Below are 22,446 nucleotides of genomic sequence, written 5' to 3'. Positions count from 1 at the left end.
TATTATATTGCTGTGTTCAATGTGCACCCTGCATAATAATGCTCTGAATTAATAAACCTACATTATTGCAGTTTACACGTGCAGCACTGCTCTGCAGGTGTTCAGTTTCAGATGTCAAAAAATTATAATTCCTAACCAAGCATTTCGGAGAAAATGTGTATGTTTACATATTAATCTAAATTTCAAGAATTAACATTGTTACCTCATTCAAAATCAGAAAATACAGGAAATACTCAGTGGGTCAAGCACCATCTGTGGAGAGTGGAAGCAAAGTTGGTATTTCACGCCTATGTCCTTTCATCAGTTCTGATGAAAGGTCGTTGATCTGAAATGTTGACTCTGTTTTTCCACAGATGCTGCCTGACCTGCTGAATGATTAATGCTTTTGCTGTTATAGTTTCAAATTTCCAACATCTGCAGTTTTCTGCTTCAATTGTTACCTCATTTTCTGTTTTCAAATGGATGTATGGGAACTTCCTCCTGTTTTCTTCATGTTAGATCACATCTGATGGTATTTATCCAAAACTACTCGCTGACTCCATAGGAGTAGCAGGAATACATCTGGTTAAAGCAGGTCATTCAGATCATTGTTGTTGTAAGGTGCTGCTGGGACTCTCATATCTGCTTATGAGTTTCATTGTACTCCAAGCAATTCATTGCATGAAGCACTTTGAAGATTATAATGTATCATGCTACCTAGTTGTAAAATAATTGCAAATTATGAAGACTATGTGAGCCACCACTATTTGAAGGCTTGAGATATTTTCCTCTTTCCGCCTCTACTTTCTTCTGGTTCGAACGTGCTGGTAACTGCTGATGGTTCTGAATAATGGACCAACCAGCATTTACTCCTTTAATTGGCAGGAAGTCTGAGTTGCACCAGCATTACAGAAGGTAGTTTAAGGTGTACCTTGATGCAGGGTATTGAAGGGGAAGGTGTCATCACAACTCAGCTTGAACTTTGAAAAGGCCATTTTTTTTTCGCAGTTATCCACATTAAGTTCATGAATTGTAAGCATTTGGATACTCTGAGGGAGAAACAGTGAGGGATTATGACAGCTGATTCACCAGCACTGACCATTGGGTCTTTATTGGGAATTTGACAGAAAAGAGAGTGGCAAAATTTAACCCCCAGTGAACTCACAGATTGGAAAGATCGGCGAAAGAAGTGGATGGAATGGTTGAGGGTTCCTGCCCAAAGGGAACCTTCAGCATGTGCCTCAATAGAATCCTTGAAAGATTCCAAGGAAAGTGCAGAGGGAAAATGTAGATATATGCATGAGGGGGTCAAGCAAGGAAGAGTGACAGGAGAGTAGGAAGGCCAAGTAGTGCTGATAGGTTTGTATAGGGATTTGGGTGGGCAGAGTACCCAAGCCATGGCACTTGAAGTGGTGTTGGTGAGGAAGGGGATTGGGAATGGAAGGAGGCACAATGCCATCAGAGACAAGTCTAGTTGGGGATAAAGAGAAAAGTTTAAAACAAAAGAGTGAAAGCTAGAAATAAAAGTCATAAACTGCTATTCAGAGCTGCAGACAAATGGACACCATCAATGTAGGGCTAGTTACATAAAAATTAGAGCAGGTTCAGTCACCAGCACTGAGCACTCTCAATTCACAGCTGACCTTGATTGTTTTAGAGAAACAAACTTATTTCTTCTGATCTTTCTGGTGGGAGTTTACAGAAACCACTGGGAGAATTCTCATATCAACAGGTCTTCCACATTAGAAGGAACTTCATAGGGGCAGCCAAAACTAGTTTCATAATCAAAATTTGAAAGCCATCTGAGCAATTGATATTGGAAAAAATCTAAGTTATCAAGCCAGAGATTTAAAAAAAATCTTGAAAAATGCAAGAGTATTTTTAAACTAATAATCCATCTGAATGTCTATTTTAATTACCACACTTTTACTGGACGCTCTTGCATCCATGTCCTTCTATTCAAATTAATGAATTTACACTTGTCAGAACTGTTAAAGGTAAGTGGACAGACATAAATTAACTGTGATGCATCACAACCACATGCTAGTATTATCCTTTAAGAGGCCAGGAGGATGGTTTTCTGAAGGTAAGATCAAAAAAATTTGGCTAGTGCTTGTGGCCATTATATCTGATTTTAGAGTAGGCGATGGTAATGGGGAAAATTAGAAAACAAACTTCATCCTTGCCAGAACTAGCACAGAGTTCATAACAGAAAGTGTCTGGCAGTTGGCCCAAGTTCTCTTTCCTACATCGAACTCCAGGAGGAGTCTATTGTCACAAAACTGCCTGCTGACTAGTGGCAAATTGCTGATTGTGGCTTTCAGATTTTTCCTTTCAAAAAAGCATAAATGGAAATCCGTAAGTTGCTATGTTACGTAGGGTCATGCCTTCACTGTCATTTATTTGCAAGTCAAGTACAGTATATCCTCTCAAGTTCCTGGATATGCAATAGCTACAAACTTAGGAGTTTGCAGTGGAAGACCTGTACTTCTGGCAAGGATGGATATTCTCTGCGAATTGAGCAGGCCAGGGTTGAGTTGGAGCAGAAGGGACAATACCAATCTAAAAGCTATAAGGAATATTAATACAGATATATCTCTTCATTAGATTAAGTTAGAATTAAGGTGCTATTTATTGCATCAGTGGTTTGAGGGATGTGTGTTTTCTTGTGCTTTGCTATCTTGTGTTTTCAAAGCTTTTCTTAATAAAAAATTAAAAAGATGTATTTATGCTGCTGCTTTGAAAAAGAAAATCCATTTGGTATATTTCAATCTGACATTACCCATGTTTCAAAGTGACCATTTTCCCACTGGAAGGATAGTCCAAATACTGGCAATTAATATGGTTATGCTATTTTAGCCTGGTGCTGTTTTGCTTCTGTGAAATCTGTCTCAGAACCACACATGCGTGAATCTGACATCTCAGCATTTGCAGTCTATTTTTCTTTGGGGCGTTATGTTGAAGGCCATTGGGAAAAGTATGTGAAATATTTATCCAGTCGTGAAAAAATCTACTTTGTGGCATCAAATTAGGTTTTTAAAAGCAATCCTTGTAATAGAGTTTGCAGGTGGCAATGACTGCTATGGAGTGAATATATTGTGCAAAAGTTTAAAGAATTTCTGAAGACATTTGTTATGCACTTTATTTGAAATCATTTATTACTTTCTCCCTCCCCTCAGTTGTATAGACTCGTGGTTTGAAGTGAACAGGTCATGCCCAGAACACCCTTCCGACTGACCTCTCCTGGCCTGCAGCTGCTTACAGCCTTCTGTTAAAGGTAAGTAGTCAGACATAAATGCATCACAAAGGCATGCCTGCATTATCCTTGAAGAGGCCAAGTAAATATGAGAGGATGGTTTTCTGAAGCAGCAATTGACAAAATTTGGCTTGTGAGTATTATGTAGTTGATGGTAATGGGGAAAAGTCAAACACATCCATATAATGAACAATGGGTTGATATAGTTTACATCAGTGGTTATTATGTTTCTCCATGTAGGTAAGCATTGCTACTAGCCCTTGGCTTACAGAACACTCTGTCAGTGAACAGGCAGTTCTGTTATTCTGGCTGAGTGTCACCAGATTCCCCAAGCATCGGACTCACAAAGGCTGTAAGGTGAATGCAGACCCCACTATAACTGGCTGCCATAAAGATGCATGACAATAGCTCTGCCCGCTCCTCTTGCAGGGTCTCGACCTGAAATATCAATGATCCGTCTACCTCCACAGATGCTGTCCGACCCACTGAGTTCCTCCATCAGTTAGTCTTTTTGCTCCAGATTACAGCACTTGCTGTCTCTTGAGTGGTGTCCTCAATCAGTCCTGTTTTATCGCTGCACTTTACATTTAGCCTGAGGCCATTCACGTGAGACTTGAATGTTGTGGATGCAGCCGGCTCTACTGTGGTCTTGCACAATACGTTATCAGGGAAAAAATAAATTACAATTAATATGCAGAGCCACAGGAGTAATATACAAGTAAAAGATGTGTAGAATGCCTGGCTACAGGCCTACATAAATCTATTTACCTAATTGGCCTTTGTGTAAAGGCTATGATTTGCATATTTATTGTGGATTGTCAAATTGGTTTCATGTCATTGAACTCATACTGGTAAAATTCTTTTAGTTTATGAATTTGCTTTCTTTGTTACTATGGGGCAGGTTTGATGATGATGAGTTACAACATATGCTCAAATGCATTTGTAACTTTGCTAATCTTGCTGTAGGCCTTGTCTGTTGTTGGTAAGAGAGAGAACGCAGTCTGTGCAGGATACTGAAAGTGTTGCTAATCTTTATGTGTTTGTGGAGAGGATAGGCTACAGTTGGTCAGGCCCAAAATAGCAACAAAGCAGTTAGTGTAAAGTGGACGTATTTGATGACATAGGCACTTGCATTTAGAGGCATGGAGTAAACTATTGGTCCAACAGAATCTTGGATCACTTCTATTACACAGCTACCTCCTGTTGAACTTGCTGTGGGAGGCAATTATGAAAGGGCCATAACGTGTCACAGTAGTTAAGAAAACACAGTTGCATTGTTCAACTGATAGTCTATTCATTATGGGGAAAATGATAATCTAAATGAAGATTGCAATACATTTGAATTAAAACTTTGTTAGAAAGCAGTAAATCATGAAAATTTAAATGTATTGTTTCAATCATGTATGTGTGGGGGCAGGTGGAGTGAAGTACAACACACGTTTTTACTTGGAACATTTGTGGGATATGAGTGCTGTATCATCATTGCTGGCAGGTTTAAATGATAACCGCTGAAGCTGTGATTTTTAGTAGCCCAGTTCCAATTTCAATTAAGTGCACTTTTTATAAGTGCCTCCCTTCAATATTTCACAGGATCCGATAATCAATGTGGCTGTACCAAAAAAAGGAACAAATGCTGGAAAGTTGAAACAAAAGAACATGCAGGAAATATACAACTGGCTAAGTTTGTTCTGGCATTCTTGGTGTGTAAAAATGAAGATGTAGTTCTATTATATCCAGGTTCCAGAGCAGTTAAGAGGTTAAAATGAGTGAAATTGGCAGATTGTGAATCTGTAACACTTTATTCTGCATTCTGTTGTTGTTTTCCCTTGTACTACCTCAATGCACTGTTGTAATGAAATGATCTGTATGGATGGCATGCAAAACAAAGTTTTTCATTGTACCTCGGTATATGTGACAATAATAAACTAATTTACCAATTTAATCTGGCTACAAACTTCTGGAACTCCAATGTATTAGGTTGTGTTCAAGCAAACTCCAAAATTGGAGCTACATCAGCAATTTAATTTTACACTACAATTTTTTGGGGCTCTCTGTAGTTCTTCAATTAAATCAAGCCAAGAACACAGCAACAGTTGAGGGTGCTGATGGTTTGATAGTGCAGCACACGACTACTTGTTTTGAGTACTTGGGCTAAGAGAGTCCTTGGACAACTTTGAAGGACGTTGCACTGAAGATCTGTACTGTCAGAGCAGCTTAGTCTCATTTACACTGTGTTGCATTAGACCTTGAAGGATCAAGAGGAAAATCTGCAGAAGGATTGCCGGCGGTAGCAGGAACAACAATGGCCTACTAGTCACTACAGTTCTTACCAGCACATGATCTGTAGCACTCTCTGCCTTAGCGATTCAAGTGCTTCTTAAAGGTCCAGAGCAACAGATAAAATTCTCGGCACATCTGAATTCCAGCGTTCTCAGAGGTTTTTGGTTTGTGGTAGGATTTTATTGCAAAGGCCTTCAGCACCATATTACTCATGCTTGAGAAGGCCTTCTGCAATCTCTTTGCAATTCTTCAAAGTGCCTGCACTGTTTATCTTTGCTGCTATTCCTCTTTGTCAGTACTCCACAAAATGCACAGAGCTTGGATAGCTGTTTGCCCTCCAGCATGAAATAACCATTGGTATCTCTTCCTCCACCATCCGTTCTTGTGATTTCTGAATCACCAGGTGAAAGCCCAAGCATCCTTTGTGCTGGGCCCACTGAAGTACGAGTATCTAAGAGGTTTACTTGAATCCTGTCGTGGTTCATAGTCGAAGTGAGTGTGGAATTGTTATCTGTTTGTTCCACCAGCTATGGGAGATCCAAGGTGGTTTTTATTCATACAAGGGGTGAGGATGTCACTGGCAAGGCCAGCATTTACTATCCATCACTAAATCCTCTAGACACTAAGTGATGGTGACCTGTCTCCTTGGATGACCAATCTATGTGGTGAAAGTAATTCATCAACACTATTAGGTAGCAAATTACAAAGTTTTGGCTCAGCGATGATGAAATGACAATGATGCGATTCCAAGTGGAAAGGTGAGTGACATAGAGGGAAACCAATGGCAACATTCCATCACACCTACTACCCTCGTAACTCGATGTGAAAGATGATTAGTTTGTGAGTTGCTTTTGAGGAAGCATTGACAAATGGTGCAGTGATTCTTTTGGATGGTGGACACTGGTTGCACAAGTGGTGCAGGGGTTGTATGTTTAGGATAGTGGATCAGGTTCTCAATCAAGTAGGCTGCTTTGTCTTGGATGGTGTTGAATTTGTTAAGTATTCTTGGACACCACGCTCATCTGGGCAGGTGAAGAGTATTTCTAGCTTGGGCCTTGTGAATAGTGGAAAGGTTTTTGAGAATCAGGAGGTAGATCAGTGACCACAGAATTACATGGCTGATCCTGTTAAATTTCTGGTTAAAGGTGATACTGGTTAAAGGTGATTACCTCCTCCCACCTATAAGATGCTTATGATGTGGGAGTTGGTAATGACTGCCATTGAATGTCAAGAATTATTGATTAGGTTGTCCCCTGTTGGATCTTTGTCTGGCACTTGTATGGCACTAATGTAATTTGCTGCTTAGCAGACCTAGTCAGAGTGTTGGCCAGATAATGTCCAGTTTCAATTGTAGAGATTTCAGTTTCATTTGTTGCTCCTCCTGTTACCAATGACTGCTTGGTAATAGGAGGAGCAACAAATGAAACTGAATTCTCTATAATCATTGGAAAATATTCCCACTTCTGACTTTATCTTGTAGGACAGGTCATTGATAAAGCAGCTGAAAATGGTTGAATGTCCTGTGGCTGAAATGATGTGGTTCCACCAACAGAACCACTTTCCGTTGTGCTGGTTATAACTCCAGGTTTTGGAAGTCTTTCCTCTTAATTCTAACTGACTTCAATTTCACTAGAGTTCTTTGGTGCTATACTGTCAAGAAAAGAGAGAGAAAAAATGGCAGGGTGGTGTTTGGGTTATATAGATGCAATTCACTTACTACTTGCTTCCCTGTGCACTTCACCACCCCCCTCCATCCAAACTGGTTTGTCAGGAGCCTAAATATCAAGGGCTTAATATTAGGTTAAGTATTTTAGTAAAGTTGAAGAGCAATCCATTAAATCATCTTCAAATGACTTGATAGCAAAAATTCAGACAATGGCAAAGAAGAAGGAAAAAGGACATTAGTTCATTTTCTCTCTTTACAGTTTCAGTCTGACTTGCTCAACCTTTTCAGCATTTTCAGTTTTCGGTATTAACAGTAGGGTTGAAAATGCATAAGAAAAGTCGGAGGAAGAAACAAATAAATTGAATTGCAGGTGCAGCCAAAATGAAATTAAAATAGAAAAATGCAAGTAAACCACATTATATCCAGCAGCTATAAGAAAAGAATAGGTCTACACTAGTATGCTGCTTCCTTGCTCCAATTTGTCATCTTATCTGAACATCAGATTATGTACAAATGTTCACTTCAAACAAAACTGTACTTGGGCTTTATTGACATGTGATGTACATGGTTCTCGCTGTAGGGAATTGTTCTCTGGTGTATTTCATTTTTCTTCCTTTGATCACTTCATTCCAAGCATACCATCAGTAAAACACAGTGAAACATTAAATGGTAACAACTTAAAATCAATTCCCAGTAAAACACCAGTGCATAGATATTGGAAAGTACAGCACCATATTTTGCGTACTATGCAATTCAATGTCAGTGAAAAATAAATAGATTGGACTTGTGTAGCTGCACAAAGTCTATAGTTTTGTTTTGGGCATTCCATGCATCAAGCACGTAAGCCACAATGGGGCCAGGACATGCACAATCATTTTGAATGGTGTGCAGGGAACACTTAGATACCACTTCCAGAATATTTTTTCTGCTTATGCATGGATCATGGATGATATGGGCTACTCATGAAAAAGCAGGCCGCCTTTAACCTGCTTAAACCTGCTTCAGCATTAGTTAAAGCAGTCCCCAGTGTTGGGACCCTGTCTTCAACAGGACAGTTTGCTTTACTGTCTCTTCCTTGGGCCCTATTGTGTATCATCATCCATTCCCCTTTTTTTCCCTGCACTTAACCTCTGTCCACCTGCTGGCCTGACCCTCTTCTGATCCTTGTCACTGTTCTCCCTCTCCCCCTTATCTCCTGGACCCCAGTTTCTCTCATTGTAGACTTGGGCCCCATACAACTGAATTTTCAGCTGTGACCCTACAAACAAAATTTTAATTGACTTGCTGTATGCACAATAATTTATTGTGCCACCCTGGAATGGTCCTGCAGATTACCCAAGACTCTGACGTACTCTAGTAGCATGCATTCTTGTTACATCCATCATGTACTAATGAAACCAAATAGTAGCTTGTTTCCACAGCCCCCACACCCCCAATTGTTTCACTGTTCTCACCACTGGTCAATGACAGACCCTTCCAACATCATAAGTGCAGAACATTGTGAAGGAAACAATTACTAACCACAACTTTGCAAAAGCTGCTAATGTCTGCTGAAACATAAAGACTGCAGATTGTCCAAAAGATAAAGTACTGTTCTTGAAGCTTACAATTAGCTTCATTGGAACTGTGTACAATTAAAAACAAGAAGGTCGGTGGGGGAATGTATGGGAGAGTTGATGTTGTGAGGGATTGAATAGCACTTATAGACAGTAGTGGTCATTGAATCTGCTGAAAATAGAAATTTTATCTGATCAACAGGTACACTATAGAGTAAATGTGAAGCAGCAGGCGTGAACATGTGTATTGAAGCTGTAAACTTTTTCTTCACTCTTTTAATTTTTTTATCTAATGGTTTTTGCATTTGATATAACAATGAGAGAAGAATGATTTGCACCTTCAAGCATCTACACAAGTGCGGTTAAATGCAGAAATTGGGAAACATCTGTTGAATACGTGCTGCTCCAGAGGTTTCACAAGGATGGTCTCTCAGTGTCACGCACATTGAGATGTATGGAACTACTTGAAGTTACTGTACTTATCTGACAAACTCTGAGTACAGTGGGAAAGTTAGAGCTTGTCAGTTCAAGTACAGGTAACCCCCATGTTAAGGGTGGGGGGGGGTTGCCATCCTAGAAAACAGTCTGTTGCGATTTTCTGTAACATGAAGTTGCATCATCTGCCCATGCTTATTTATTTCATTTTTTTCCACAACAATTCTGTAAGAACGAATTTTACTCCATCTCTCAAATTTATGGGTAGTGATTTGTGAATTTTGTAAGGGCAAATTTCCATTACCCAAATGACCACAATGCAAGGGTCGCCTGTATGTGAATTTTTAATAGTGTTATGTGACTTAATTACCACCTAACAAGCTTTTTGACATAGAAAACTAACTTTCACAGTATGGAATCTCATTAGTGTTCACTTATTGTTGCAGATTTTTTAAAAAAATAAAAACCGATCTGTTTATTTATTCTTCTTGCCCCCTTCTCTTAAACCTATTTTCCCTTTTATTCTGTTTTCTCATTCAAATTGACGCTTTCTGATTCAAACTCAATGAACTCATTAATGATTTTCCAGTCTGATTGGTTGAGGAAGTACACAGTTACGTACATAGAACAGTACAGCACAGGAACAGGCCGGTTAGCCCATGATGTCTGTGCCGACCACAATGCTAAATTAAACCTATCTGCCTGTACATGATACATGTTCATGTGCCTGTCTAAATGCCTCTTAAACGCCGCTATTGTGTCTGCTTTCACCATCCGACATGGCAGCACGTTGCAGGCACCTATCACACTCTGTGTGTAAAAAAAAACTTGCCTTGCAAATCTCCTTTAAACTTTCCCCCTCTCACCGTAACTCTTTGGCCTCCAGTATTTGACATTTCTACCACGGGGAAAAAGATTCTATCTAGCCTATATATAAACCTCTATCAGGTCACCCCTCAGCCTCCAATGCTGCATTGAAAACAATCTATTTCTCCAGCCTCTCCTTATAGCTCTCTAATCCAGGCAGCATCCTGGTGAACCTCTTCTGTATCTGCCCCCAAAGCCTCCGCATCCTTTCAATAATGTGGCAACCAGAACTGCACACAATACTCCAGATGCATCCTAACCAAAGTTTTATACAGCTACAGTATTGACTTCCTGACTCTTGTACACAGTGCCCCAACTGATGAAGGCAAGTATGCCATACAACTTTTTTACCACTCTATCTAACTGTGTTAAAACTTTCAGGGACACAGATTTCAAATGTCCCATAGATGGTCCTGTTCCATATTTGGTCTCCAAACCGCGAAAAGGTCAAGTGTAGGGTCACATAAAATATCTCTGGTTTTGTTCAAGAGTAATGAAAGCCAAGCACTGCTGAGAACAAAATCTGGCCCATTATATTTTTTTTTGTAAAATTTGCCCTTTTGCATTTCTGCGATTTGAGATTAATTTGAAGGGAGCTGAATGACAGTGTAAAAGTTTGATATTGCTATGTATACATTGGAAGTTGCAATTGAGTCAATGGTTTGTCAGCATTGGAAAGATCTGGAGTCTTCATTTTCCAATATAGGAGTTTTGGAAAATCTACATGGGACCTTTCTGTAAACTTTAAAGGTTAACGAGTACATGCAGGAAGAATCTCTTCAGAAAGTTTCGAAATTAATGAGAATTTGAGAAACTAAAATTGTTAACATCAATTTTAGGAATATTTGAACTCACTTGAAAATCAGATTCAAATAATTTGAGTTAAACATCCAGTTACAGTCAAAACTGTCACCTATCGCCTCTCAGCTTCTTGCATCATTCCCTTTTATCCCCCTTCCCCACCTCACCTGGTCTCACCTATCAACCTATCACCTGCCAGCCTGTGCTCCTCCCCCTCCCCCAACCTCTTTATTCTGGCGTGTGCCCTCTTCCTTTCCAGTCCTGATGAAGGGTCTCGACCTGAAACGTCGACTGTTTATTTCCCTCCATAGATGCTGAGGTCCTCCAGCATTTTGTGTGTGTTGCTCCCGATTCCAGCATCTGCAGAATCTCTTGTGTCACAGTCAAAACTGTATGCTATCTGCACTGTGTAGCTGATCTAAGGGCTATTTTAAATTTCACAGAAGGATTGTATGTAGACTTTCCTTTATCTATTGGGTTTTGTTAGGCTCAGGATAGAGATGGCCAGGGTTAAACCTGGAAAGTTGGTCAATTTGCCCCTTAACCTTCCAACTTACAGAAACAAGGGTTGAATTCTCTGGAATCTCTCCTCATACCTTAACCCTTGGAGACCAGATATCACTTTGTTGCACATCCTCCAAGGCCAGTGTACTCTTCCTAAAGTGTGGTACCTGGAACTGCTCTCAGTACTCCAGATGTAGTCTAACCAGGGCTTTCCATGGCTGCAGCATAAGTTCTATCTCCTTGTTCATTGATCTTCCATATCGAGGCCAGCACTCCGTTAGTCTTTTTGCCATTTTTCTACACCCGATCATTTTAATAGGTTTTCTACTCCCATCATTTCAAGCCATTTCTAAATATGGTAAATAATTGTGGCCCAGATCTTTGGGGGGCCCCACTGGTTATAACCTGCCAGTTTGAGTGCCTGCCTCATATGACTTTAAATGCTCACCCAGTTTCCTAGCCAGATCAATAAATTGTCTTTAATTCTCATCTTAACTATGTCTGTTATGATGGAGTACTGGAAAGCATTTGATAAATAACAACATAAATATCCATGGAAAATTCCCTTTCCCACTATTTTAGTTGCAGGTTCATCAGGCACGACTTTTCCTGTACATATGTACACTGGTGTTCTCTAATCAAACAAATGTTCAAGCCACTTGATCCCTCTATCCTTAAACATTCTCCAGTAATTTCCAGACAACAGATGTTGGGCTCATTGATCTATCATTCTCTCTTTCAGTTAAAGAGTAGTATAGTAAACTGAGCAGCTCCCAAATTAAGAGAATTGTGGAAAATTTTGGCCAGGTTATTTGAAATACTCTCACATTTTATCTTTAAACCCTAAGATAGAAATGATCTGGACTTGGGGATTTTTCTTTCTTTATTGACATTAGTTTCGTCATCACTGTTACATTACATTAACTTTGATGATTCCTTATCCCTGATACATTGCCAATTTTCATGGGATATCTGGAATAATATTCTCTTCACCACTAAGTAATGACAAAGTAATCATGCAATATATCCAGAATGATCTCATTTTCATTTGCAATGTCACTTTTGTATGTGCTAATAACTCTGTATTGCTTCTTTTCCCTAACGAACTTGTTAAAAAGATAGTGTTGATTTTGATATTCCATGCCAGTTTCTTTTCATACTTTTTTTTAAGCTCTTGCTATGTGTTTTGCAACCTTTTGCTTTTGTTGTACATCTCTAAGGCATTAAGATCTGCAATTGTTTCTGCTTTTTTTCCCCTTTAGTTTTGTTTTCTCTTAACCCATTCATTCACCCATGGCTGACAACTTAAGCTCTTCCCCCTAGAGTGCTAAGTGGTTCTGTATCACAATATGCTTTAATTTGAACACTTTCCACTGTTTTTCTTTGTGGTTATCCAGTAGCAGATTTTTCCAGTTTAACAGGATGCTCTTTTTATAATTGCATGGGAGTTGGTAGCATCCAAATGTAGAATGTTAGTAGCTGTTCCGCATTTCTCTCCTTAACAGCATGTTGAACTCTTATCATATTATGATCATTATTTGATAAACGTTATTACACGGTACCAAATCTAATATGACCTGCTCCCTCAGCGTCAGGACATATAGTTGCAAAAACCATCCTGCATACTGTCTAGATGAAAAAGACGATGATGCTGGAGGAACTGAGCAGGCCAAGGCAGCATCCATGGAGAAAAGCAGGAGGTCAACATTTTGGGTCAGGACCCTTCTTCAGGACTGAAGATAGGAAAAGGGGAAGCGCAGTATACAGGAGGGAAAAGCAGAGCAGTGATAGGTGGACAAAAGAGGGGAGGCGGGGCAGGCACAGGGTGGTGATAGGTAGACGCAGGTGAGAGATGGTGATAGGCAGGTGCGGGGGAGGGGAGAGCAGATCCACCGGGGGAGGGGTCAAAGGTAAGAAGAGAGAGAAAAAAAGGAAAAAAAAGGCTAGGAAAGGGAAGAAGCATGGTGGGGACGGGAGGTGGGGATTACCTAAAGTGGGAGAATTCGATATTTATGCTGTTAAGCTGCAAGGTTCCAAGACGGAAAATGAGGTGCTGTTCCTCCAGTTTGCGCTTAGAATTCTCCTGCATCTACCCATCAGCACCCCGTGCCCACCCCGCATCCCCTCTTTTGTCCACTATTACTGCTTTTCCCTCCTATATATTGGGCTTCCCTTTTTCCTATCTTCAGTCCTGAAGAAGGGTCCTGACCTGAAATGTTGACCGCCTGCTTTTCTCCACGGATGCTGCCTGGCCTGCTGAGTTCCTCCAGCATCGTAGTGTTTTTCATCTAGATTCCAGCATCTGCAGTCCTTTGTTTCTCCAGCATACTCTCTAGATGTTTACAGGCATGAGCTGGTCTGTCTGTTTCAAACTGTATCTAAGTTAAAATCATTGAATCCACCCTGTTTTGAGTGTCTGTTTATCTAATTTCCCATTTATGTATTCTGCCACATTATTTCTCCGAGCAGGAAGCTTCTACACAACTTCCACAACCATGCTAACTGCCCTTTTTGCAATTCTATTCTTTAACTCTGCACTACTTGTTCATTATGCCTTCTCACCGTTGATGATCCTTAAAGATTAGCGGTACCCCACCCCTCCATTTCCTCTATCTTTGGTATCAAATTTATAACCTGATAGATTTAGTTACCAGTTCAGACAATCTTGCAACCATGGTTACTGTGTCATTATCTCCAGATTGTATTTGTATATCATAAATATGAGTTGAAGAATCAGTATAACACTTGATGTAACAAATTGCACAAGTCAATAAATCCCTTAATATTCTTCTACCAGCTTTTGAAAATAATTGGCCATTTCTGGCATTAAATGACTTTCAATAGTCACCCCATTGCTTTTTTGAATGCTTGGGGTTTACTATGAATGACTTGCATAGATTATACTGTATCACCTGGCTCTATAAGATGTAAATGATAAAAGAGAGATACAGGGAACATGCTCTTTATTAGAAGAATTTTAGCTACCTTTTACAATCTTATCTAATCTATTTGATCAAAGTCTAACAGTACCTGAATCCTGCAAGACCAGATAATCCTCCTGTCTACTTACCATCTGGATCCCTTTGTGAATTTTTTAATAAAAAGGCATTGCACCATGGTCAACAGATCTGCCTCTGACTGGAAGTACCTGGTTCAATTTTGTATTTGCTGCAATTTGATATGAAAATGATAGCAGAAGCAACTTCTGGGGTTAAAATGATCTCCATTTTCAGAGTGCCAAAAAACTCCAGGCCTTGAATCCATTTTCTTAGCAAAGGGTTATAAATATGTTGAATTTTACGGTACTGCAATCACCCCTGTGCTTTGAATCAATCAAAATAAATAGCAGCTTCTTTCAGAATACTTCAATTTTGAGACATCTCAGTGATGTTCCCTGGTGACCATCTTGGAGGGGAACTCTGTTGACCTAGTATTTTGGCAAGTGTTCCCCTGTGGTTGTAGCCACTATGCAATAGGCTGCTTCCTTTCCTTGTACTCTCTGAAGATGTCTGTGAGAAGCCGTCACCCTTGGTAGGCCATTTCCAAACTACCACCCTTGGCTGATTGAAGGGGTAGCTGGCTGTGGAGTAAAGGTGAAACGTTGCCTGAGGGGCAGCAGTGGGCAAGGAAATGGTGACCCCATGAAGGGTGACCGCAATGCCTGGCTATTCTACCAACAATGGACCTCTCAGAAGATCGGGGTAGATGATGGTGTTCCAATCTGCTGTGAGCCACACTGTGCGACCAGAACCATTCTAGAGGTGACTGTCAGATACCAAATCATGGAAGGCTCGTACTTGTTTTCTTCAGTGTGCTCCTCAGCATCAGCTTTCATTTCAGTTTGAGCGGGGCTGTGCCCCTGATGAAGAATATCTGAAACCAGCCAGTATTTCTCTGCTCCTGGAGAAGAGAAATGAGATCATGGGGGATATATTTATTCTCCTGTGGGCTGCAAGCTGCTCAAGGGTACCACTGAATGCTTACCTCTCGTAATAGCCTCTCATCAATGAGGATGTATTTTTATGTGCAAAGCAGTGTAGATTGGGTTCTGCCACTGCTTTTGATCATGTCCAAGAGGAGGATGACCTTCTACATTACACATGGCAGATATAGTAGCGAAAAGTGTGTCTGAGATAATATATTGACTAAATCACATTGATCTCAAATGTGTCTTTAGAAACCCATTTTAATATTCTAAAACATTTTCTTTTTGAATTAAGAAACTGGTAGTTAAAATTATGACCTGTAAAAGAAAATGACAAAGTTTGAATTGTATTTTGTAGCCAGAATTGAATAAACGAGCAGCAAAATGTTTCTCTATAGAAGGATGATGTATATATGTTACAGTTTCTGGATGGTATCTAAAACTGCCTTTTTTTCTTTCAGAGCGCTTTGCTCACTTTGGCTAAACCCTTACCTGGAGGTTAAGAATTTGAAACAGTCGGTTTACCCCAAAACTGAAAATTCCAGCAACCAGTTTTGAACAGCAGAAACAAAAGCACCAAACAAACTTTCGGCATCCCAAACCAGGATAAAGAAGGACGTATGTGAAGATCAACAGGTAGTAGAACGATCATGTCAGCCCCAGAATAATGTAACGGCTGTCAACTGATTCAATTAGAGAAACGCCTGTACGGAATAAAAAGAGGAAAAGGACTAGCCAAACAGAGCATGATTGCTTTTTGGATTTGAGAGTGCTGTGCAAAAGACATGTCTCTGGGATATTACTCCAAGGTGGCAACCACAACAGGGTTACAAACGCAAAGGAGAGTGGAATTTAACATGTGTTGACCAAGTTCTGAAAATGCCAGAATGTAAAGCATTGAGTGTCTGTGGGCTTGTAGTTGTGTCCATGATGTGTTTACACAGTGTCCAGTGTAGTCAGCGTGTTCTTGCTGATGTGTGTACAGACACAAGCACTCTCCTGGTTTTCTTCCATCCCACTTTGTGACAGATGATGCCAAAATTTATCAAAAAACAGACCTCGCTCTTGTTCTGCAAGGATCTGTTCCTTGTCAACGGTTTTCTGCCAGAAAGTCTCTCTGCACTAATATTTGAACATGGACTCTCTCTTCTTGAGCTCTGCAACTTTGTGCTACAGAATGGCACAGGCATCCTAAAACAGTTAAGATCTTTTTTTTCCCTAAAGCCCTTGTGGAATTTTTATGGCTTCAGTTTCTCTAGAGACTAGTGAATCTGTCCTGCTGTTAAAGATATCAATTTTACTTCAGCTTGATATGTAGCCTGAATGTTCAGGCTGGTGTATTAATAACAGCCAGGGAAAGATGCTCCCTTTTTGTTTGTTGAGGTGTTTTGATATGGTGTACCATCACGATGTTCAATAAACTGTTGAATGAGCATTTATATTAATTTGTGGTAGACAAACCTAAACTGAATAAAGAGTTCCCTTTCCTGATTTTATTTTGCCAGAAACAACTTCACACATGAAATAAACAGCATGTTGTAATTTTTTTTTACTATTTTGGTTGAATAGGCTTCGAGTAAGTCTCAGGAAATGCAATGGACCTGCACGTGGCCCAGATGTGGGTAGTTTTCCACTTTCTTTAGGGACTGCATTGACATTGGACAGCCAGTTTACAGCAACAAAGGCTCTGGAATGTGTGATCAGAGCTACGGAGTGTAGCTGCTATTCGGCGATGTGTTTACAAGGTTTTGCAAGTTGACAGGAGTAACTGAAACCAGGATTCACGATGCCGCGCTCTGTGATCAGACAGAGCTCCCAAGCAGAGCCTGTACACTGACCTCGACAAACCTAAATTTGCTAGGTGGAGCTTAACCATTTTATCAGGGAGTTGATCCTTGCTGCAGCATTTACTAGTAAATGAAATGGTATTTTTTCCCCCAAAAACTAGTGTTTATTGTTGATGAACCCTTAGGCAAACAAAAGATCAGAGATGAAGTTTTACAAGAAAGGAAACAATTGGATTTGTAGAATGATTGTTGGGAAGGAAATTGAGGACCATGCACACCAGCATTTATATTAAAAATGGTGTTGGCCAGCTGATTTTGGAATCACAATATAAAATTGCACTAGTGTTCAAAAAATCCATTTGAAACTATGCTGCTAGCAGTTTTGGGTACTTTAAGTCACTGCATGATGAGCAGAGAGTTTGAGTGTAAGATATATTACTGCAAGAAAATTGTGCTTTTCCCAGAAATGTGAGTAGACCCAGCACTTCCTGGAACTGTGTACAGTCATTGTGAAATTAGTGTTTTGATGTGGTGGGTTACGGGCTTTCCCCATATGTACAGCGATTGACTTGCATAGCAGGATGGTATTGCTGCTGTTTTTACTGTGTGTTTTGTTCTCGCCTCAGCTTGACATTACCCCTCTACTTCTGTAAAGGTTTCACTGTGTTTTCTGTTTATTTGAACGACTTGGCCAAATGTCACCTTGGTAAAGTCTCCGTAAAGGAAGCAGTTACACATATGAAGATGTTCAGCTAGGGTGCAGAGTGCCAGTGAAGCAGGAACTTACTTTTTTGAGTTAAAGATGTTGCACAATACACAGCACATTTATAATGACTTAAAGTCATGCACTTTTTGTTTTTTGTGTATTATATTTTATTTTAGTTTACTGGATGCTTTTGCACTGCTTTAATCTGATACAGATTCTCACCTGGGTGGTCCTGTTTTTCAAGGTGAGCGTTGTGAAAAGTAAATCAGAATCTAAATCTATATACTTAATTTTGAATGCCACGTGTAATTATTACTACCCTGATTTATGCAGTCACAGTGCCTTGAGTTTAAACATTCTGGTGCTCTCATTGAGCCAACTAGTTTCCAGCCTTTTCTAGGTGTTAATTAAGGCCTGTCTTTTATATTTTTGTTGAGCCTGAGGGCAATTAGTCATTCTATTGTATTTGTCCCAACTATATTTTATTTCTTTTCAAATCTCACACCATTAGTCATTTCAAAAATTGAGATTTCTCACTTTAAATGTGTGAAGGAGATAATGAAGCAAAAAGTCTGAATTAAAACTGCATCAATTCTCTTTCTTCACCTACAAAACTTCTTTGCAGTCCCTCCTCTGTAGCTGTATCGCAGACCTTTGACAAATATGTGACAGCTGAACCCTTTTTTTGTTTCGGCAGTACGCTGTGGTTTGTTGCGCTGTCTGTACTGTACTCAGTCTAACTGCTCCAGTGTGTAGTTCTTGACTGCTTTTGTCATCCAAGGGTACCACCGGATGGCTCACTTGAACCCTGTTAGAAGGAGATCTTTATAGAACAAGATTAATTGGTCTATGTTAATGTTCCTATGTAAACATCACACATATATTTTAATGGAAATTAAAAAGAAAGAACATTTGAAAATACTCAGAACCTGAATCATATTGAAGTGAAAAATTTATGAGGCAACCCTCCTCAGAAATTGTGGGTTTAATGCAGTTGCTGATTGATTGCAATATAAAGAAATTATTCTAAAATCCCTCAATTGTTGCTATCACTAAATTGTTCTTATTACAATTGTTACAAGAAAGGGTAGTTACGAGGTGCTGTACCACAGAATATAGGCTAGAGCCCGTCACTTCTCATGTGATGCCCTTGGTGGTTTTTACTGAGCAGGAACTAATCATCTCCCCTGAGGCAGGAAAAGAAGTTCAACAGGTAAGGCCACCACAGGCCACGTTGATTAAGATGGTTTAACCACTGCTTTGGTAGTGAAGCTTGGGAGCAGCTGACTTTTGGCAGCCTCGAATGATGGATGATGATGTGAGAGGAAAAACCAGCTACTATGGGAAAAGAGATACTATACTTAAATAATTAAATGCCTCACTGACATAGTGTTCATTCACCAAAAGAACATTTTTCAATATTATATTTGTCTCACAATGAAGTTACTTGTAGGTTGCAGATGAATTTTGTGATCTCATCTGTTATTTTAAAATTAAAGAAATTGTAGTTGTTGACATGCAAGGCAATAAGATTCTTATTACAATGTTAATATCTATGAAGGTGGTTTAAACTCTTGTGTTGAAGCAGACTCTCTTCAGATGTCATCATCTCCAGTTGACCCACTGTGTGCCTACTTTAAAAGTCTCTCCCACAGTTCCTGAACAATGGCTTTAGAAGAACAGTGAGCAGCTAAACGTTACCCAAGCAGCAGGCTACGTCTAAATGTTATAAAGCTACAAGTTTTAAATTAATTAACTTCCCATTTCGAATTTTGTTATTTTGCTGAACCGTGACTAATAGAAAGTGCCATGAATTATATCAATGCTGACCTGCACCTTAATCCATGTTCCCATTTTTGCTCCACGCCCCTTTCTGACAAGTTCATCTTTCCGCAAATTTTGATTAGGTGGGGTGGGGGTTGGGAGGGGGCAGAGTACCTTTCCTCAGGAGAGCTCCAGATTTCAGAAAAACTCAATTTCCAAGTTTATTCTCAAATGGCTTGGTTCTAAATTTAAGATCTCCTACAATACTACTTGTTCTTGATTCCCCCATTACCAGTTATGGAAGAACAAGGGACTGAGCGATGATCCAGGTGAGATGATGAAACAATCTCCTAAACTCGAGGGAATACATATCAAGTTTATGCAATTAGAATTTAATCCCTTAAATCCTGTTTCACTTTCATAAATTTCCATTGCACTCCCCTCTAAGGTTATTAAATCCTTCCTGAAATGAGGTGCATAAACAAATGTATCCCAGCTTTGCATACAAAGAAACATGCATTTTTCCATTTTGTAATCCAACCCCCCAATCCTACTTTTGACTGATCTGCTAGCATTTAAAATTAGTCTACTTGGATTCCCAAATCTGTTTCACCATAGTTTCTTGAAGTGTACAAGATGTTGCAGTTTGTCTTTCTTGGATTGAAAGTGGATTTGTCCACACTAAGTTCTATTTACCATAGTTATACCCACTCACTGAAGCAGTCTATGGTTCTTTAGACCATCCACTTCCTTCTGCACTTCTTGCTGCCTCTCCCAATTTGGTGTCATCCAGATAACTCTCTGAGTCATTAAAATAATAATGGGAAATTGGGGCCCCTGAACAAATCCTAGAACTTTAGGAATGGAATGGGTATTCTGGGGAGTGTCACATGTCACATCTGTCAATCAGATTATCTTTCTTTTTTCTCCACTCTCTCTCAACCAATTTCCAACCAAAGTTAAAGGCTCACATTTGTTCAGCTGGTCTGTCCAGTCTGATGATAAACAGGCAGGCCTGCATATTCTGAATCCTCTTTTTAGTTCCAAACCCAATGGCACAATTGCTAACATGAGAAATTTGAAAGTTTATGACCAATACTTCCATAGTTTCCTCACCTGCTCCCTGGGGTTGGAAGCCACCAGATCCTGGAGATTTATCTATTCCTGTTTTGTTATTTGCACAATTACCTTTTTTTTTGTTTTATTGAATGCAACATGTTCCTCACATTCATTTATTCTTAGTTTCCTTCCATTAGTAGTATTTTACTCTTTACTGTGAAAATGAATACGAACCACTCATTCAATAAACTTGTCGTTACTGTGGTATCTATTATATTATCCTGTTTCTCTGTCTTTACTAGACCCCACATCTTTAGAAACTCTTTACTCTCAATATTAATGGAATTAGTTGAAAGGTTTTTTTTTGCAGTTTGTAGTATTTTCTTTTAATTGCTTTAACAATTTAATTAGTATTTTCCATAATATAACAGTGGAATTATGCAGCTGAAAGCAACCTCTGCTTTTTTTTTTCCCCCAATTCTCCTCAGCAAAATATACTTGGCTTTCAGATATTGTGCCCAGCAAAGAAAATGAAAAGGAGGTGCATCCAACTGGCTTTTTTAAACAAAGGGCAGTGTATGCAATCAGAAAGCTTGATGGTTATAGTAAGTACATGTGGGAGTTTGTCAGATCAATCCAAATCATCTTTGTGATCACACATGATACCCCACTAGATACTATCTGGTCAAGATGCATGTAGAGGAGGTGGGAAGATAGATGTGTTATAAGGCTTAGCCACGCAGAATCACAAAATGAATTACAAATGTAGTGTATTCTGCTTCCTTTCCTGTACAATCATTCTGTGTGACTCGGGTGTTGCCTTATTCAAAGAGTTGTCTTTATGTTATCATGTAAAGATGGCGCTCATATAGAGGATCAGTGGGAATGACCAGAGGTGATTGTCTGCATCTGATTATAATGTAAGCCCTAGCTTTTTTTCAGACTAATGCATAAATAAAAAAATGGCATGGATCCTTGGACTTTAAAGCAGTATTTGAAAAGAATAGCAGCACAGCTAAACAAAAGCAGACTATTCAAAGATGAAATACTGTATTGTTGATGTGTGTCATTAATTTTCGAGTCAATTTTTTAAAAAAAAGACTTGAATCAAAGGGGATAATCTTTCAGCTGTCCTAGTGTGTTTTACACTATGCACTGTAAGCAGGCTTTCACCAGATTCCAATGAGAACGGATGGGATTTGTATGTAATGCAGTTTCTTGAAAAATGTTAAATGTTTACAGGCATATGCTTTTTATATTTACTGAGTAGAAGTTGATCCGAGATTAACACCAAAAAAAATATGAATTTCATTTTAAACAGACAATATCCTGTATGTTGACGTATAGTATGTATTTCAGAATTATGGAAAATAAAATCTACACATTCCCACATTCTATCTCCAGTTTATTTTACTCTTCAGTGAATTCATATTTGAAGCTTTAAGTTCGGGATTGAGTTTGGAGACTACTAAACTCTTTAATGGGACACGCTGACTGCTGTGGGTCTTCTGGGGCGCAGTGTCTGACTGTTGTGGGCCCTCCGGTGCGCAGTGTCTGACTCGTGGGCCCTCTGATGTGGCTCAGTGTCTGACGTGGGCCCTCTGGGGCGTGGTGTCTGACTGACGTGGGCCGTCTGGGGCGGCACGGTGTCTGTCGTGGGTCCTCTGATGAGGCACATTGTGCAACTATTATGGATCCGCTGGGGTGTGGTGTCCAACTGTTGTGAACCCTTCGACATGGCACAGTGCCTGGTTGTTGTGGGACTCTGCATCCATTGTGAGACATTCCGCTGAGGTATGTGACTTACAGTTTTCTCTTTGCTGTATTCCCAAAACTGAATACGATTGAGATGGGTGTGACA

At 39.6% G+C, this 22,446-nt stretch overlaps 1 protein-coding gene across 2 annotated transcripts in view; it reads left to right on the top strand.

Annotated features, from left to right (window-relative positions):
• znrf1 (zinc and ring finger 1) overlaps positions 1-21,977 on the top strand; it is a 173,000-nt gene extending 151,023 nt beyond the window's left edge. The window contains exons 4-5 of one of the 2 annotated variants that reach the window (XM_052028452.1): positions 3,159-3,256; positions 15,731-21,977. In XM_052028452.1, the coding sequence (XP_051884412.1) occupies positions 3,159-3,216 (58 nt within the window). In that variant the 3' untranslated portion in view covers positions 3,217-3,256; positions 15,731-21,977. The remainder of the gene's footprint in view (positions 1-3,158; positions 3,257-15,730) is intronic. The other variant, XM_052028451.1, reaches the window with a different exon arrangement.
• The last annotated feature ends 469 nt before the right edge of the window (positions 21,978-22,446 follow it).

This window comes from Pristis pectinata, chromosome 13 (assembly GCF_009764475.1).
Source record: "Pristis pectinata isolate sPriPec2 chromosome 13, sPriPec2.1.pri, whole genome shotgun sequence".
NCBI classification, from domain to species: Eukaryota; Metazoa; Chordata; class Chondrichthyes; order Rhinopristiformes; family Pristidae; genus Pristis; species Pristis pectinata.
The sequence above is the reverse complement of the archived record's forward strand: the minus strand, read 5'-3'. Positions and strand labels throughout refer to the sequence as shown.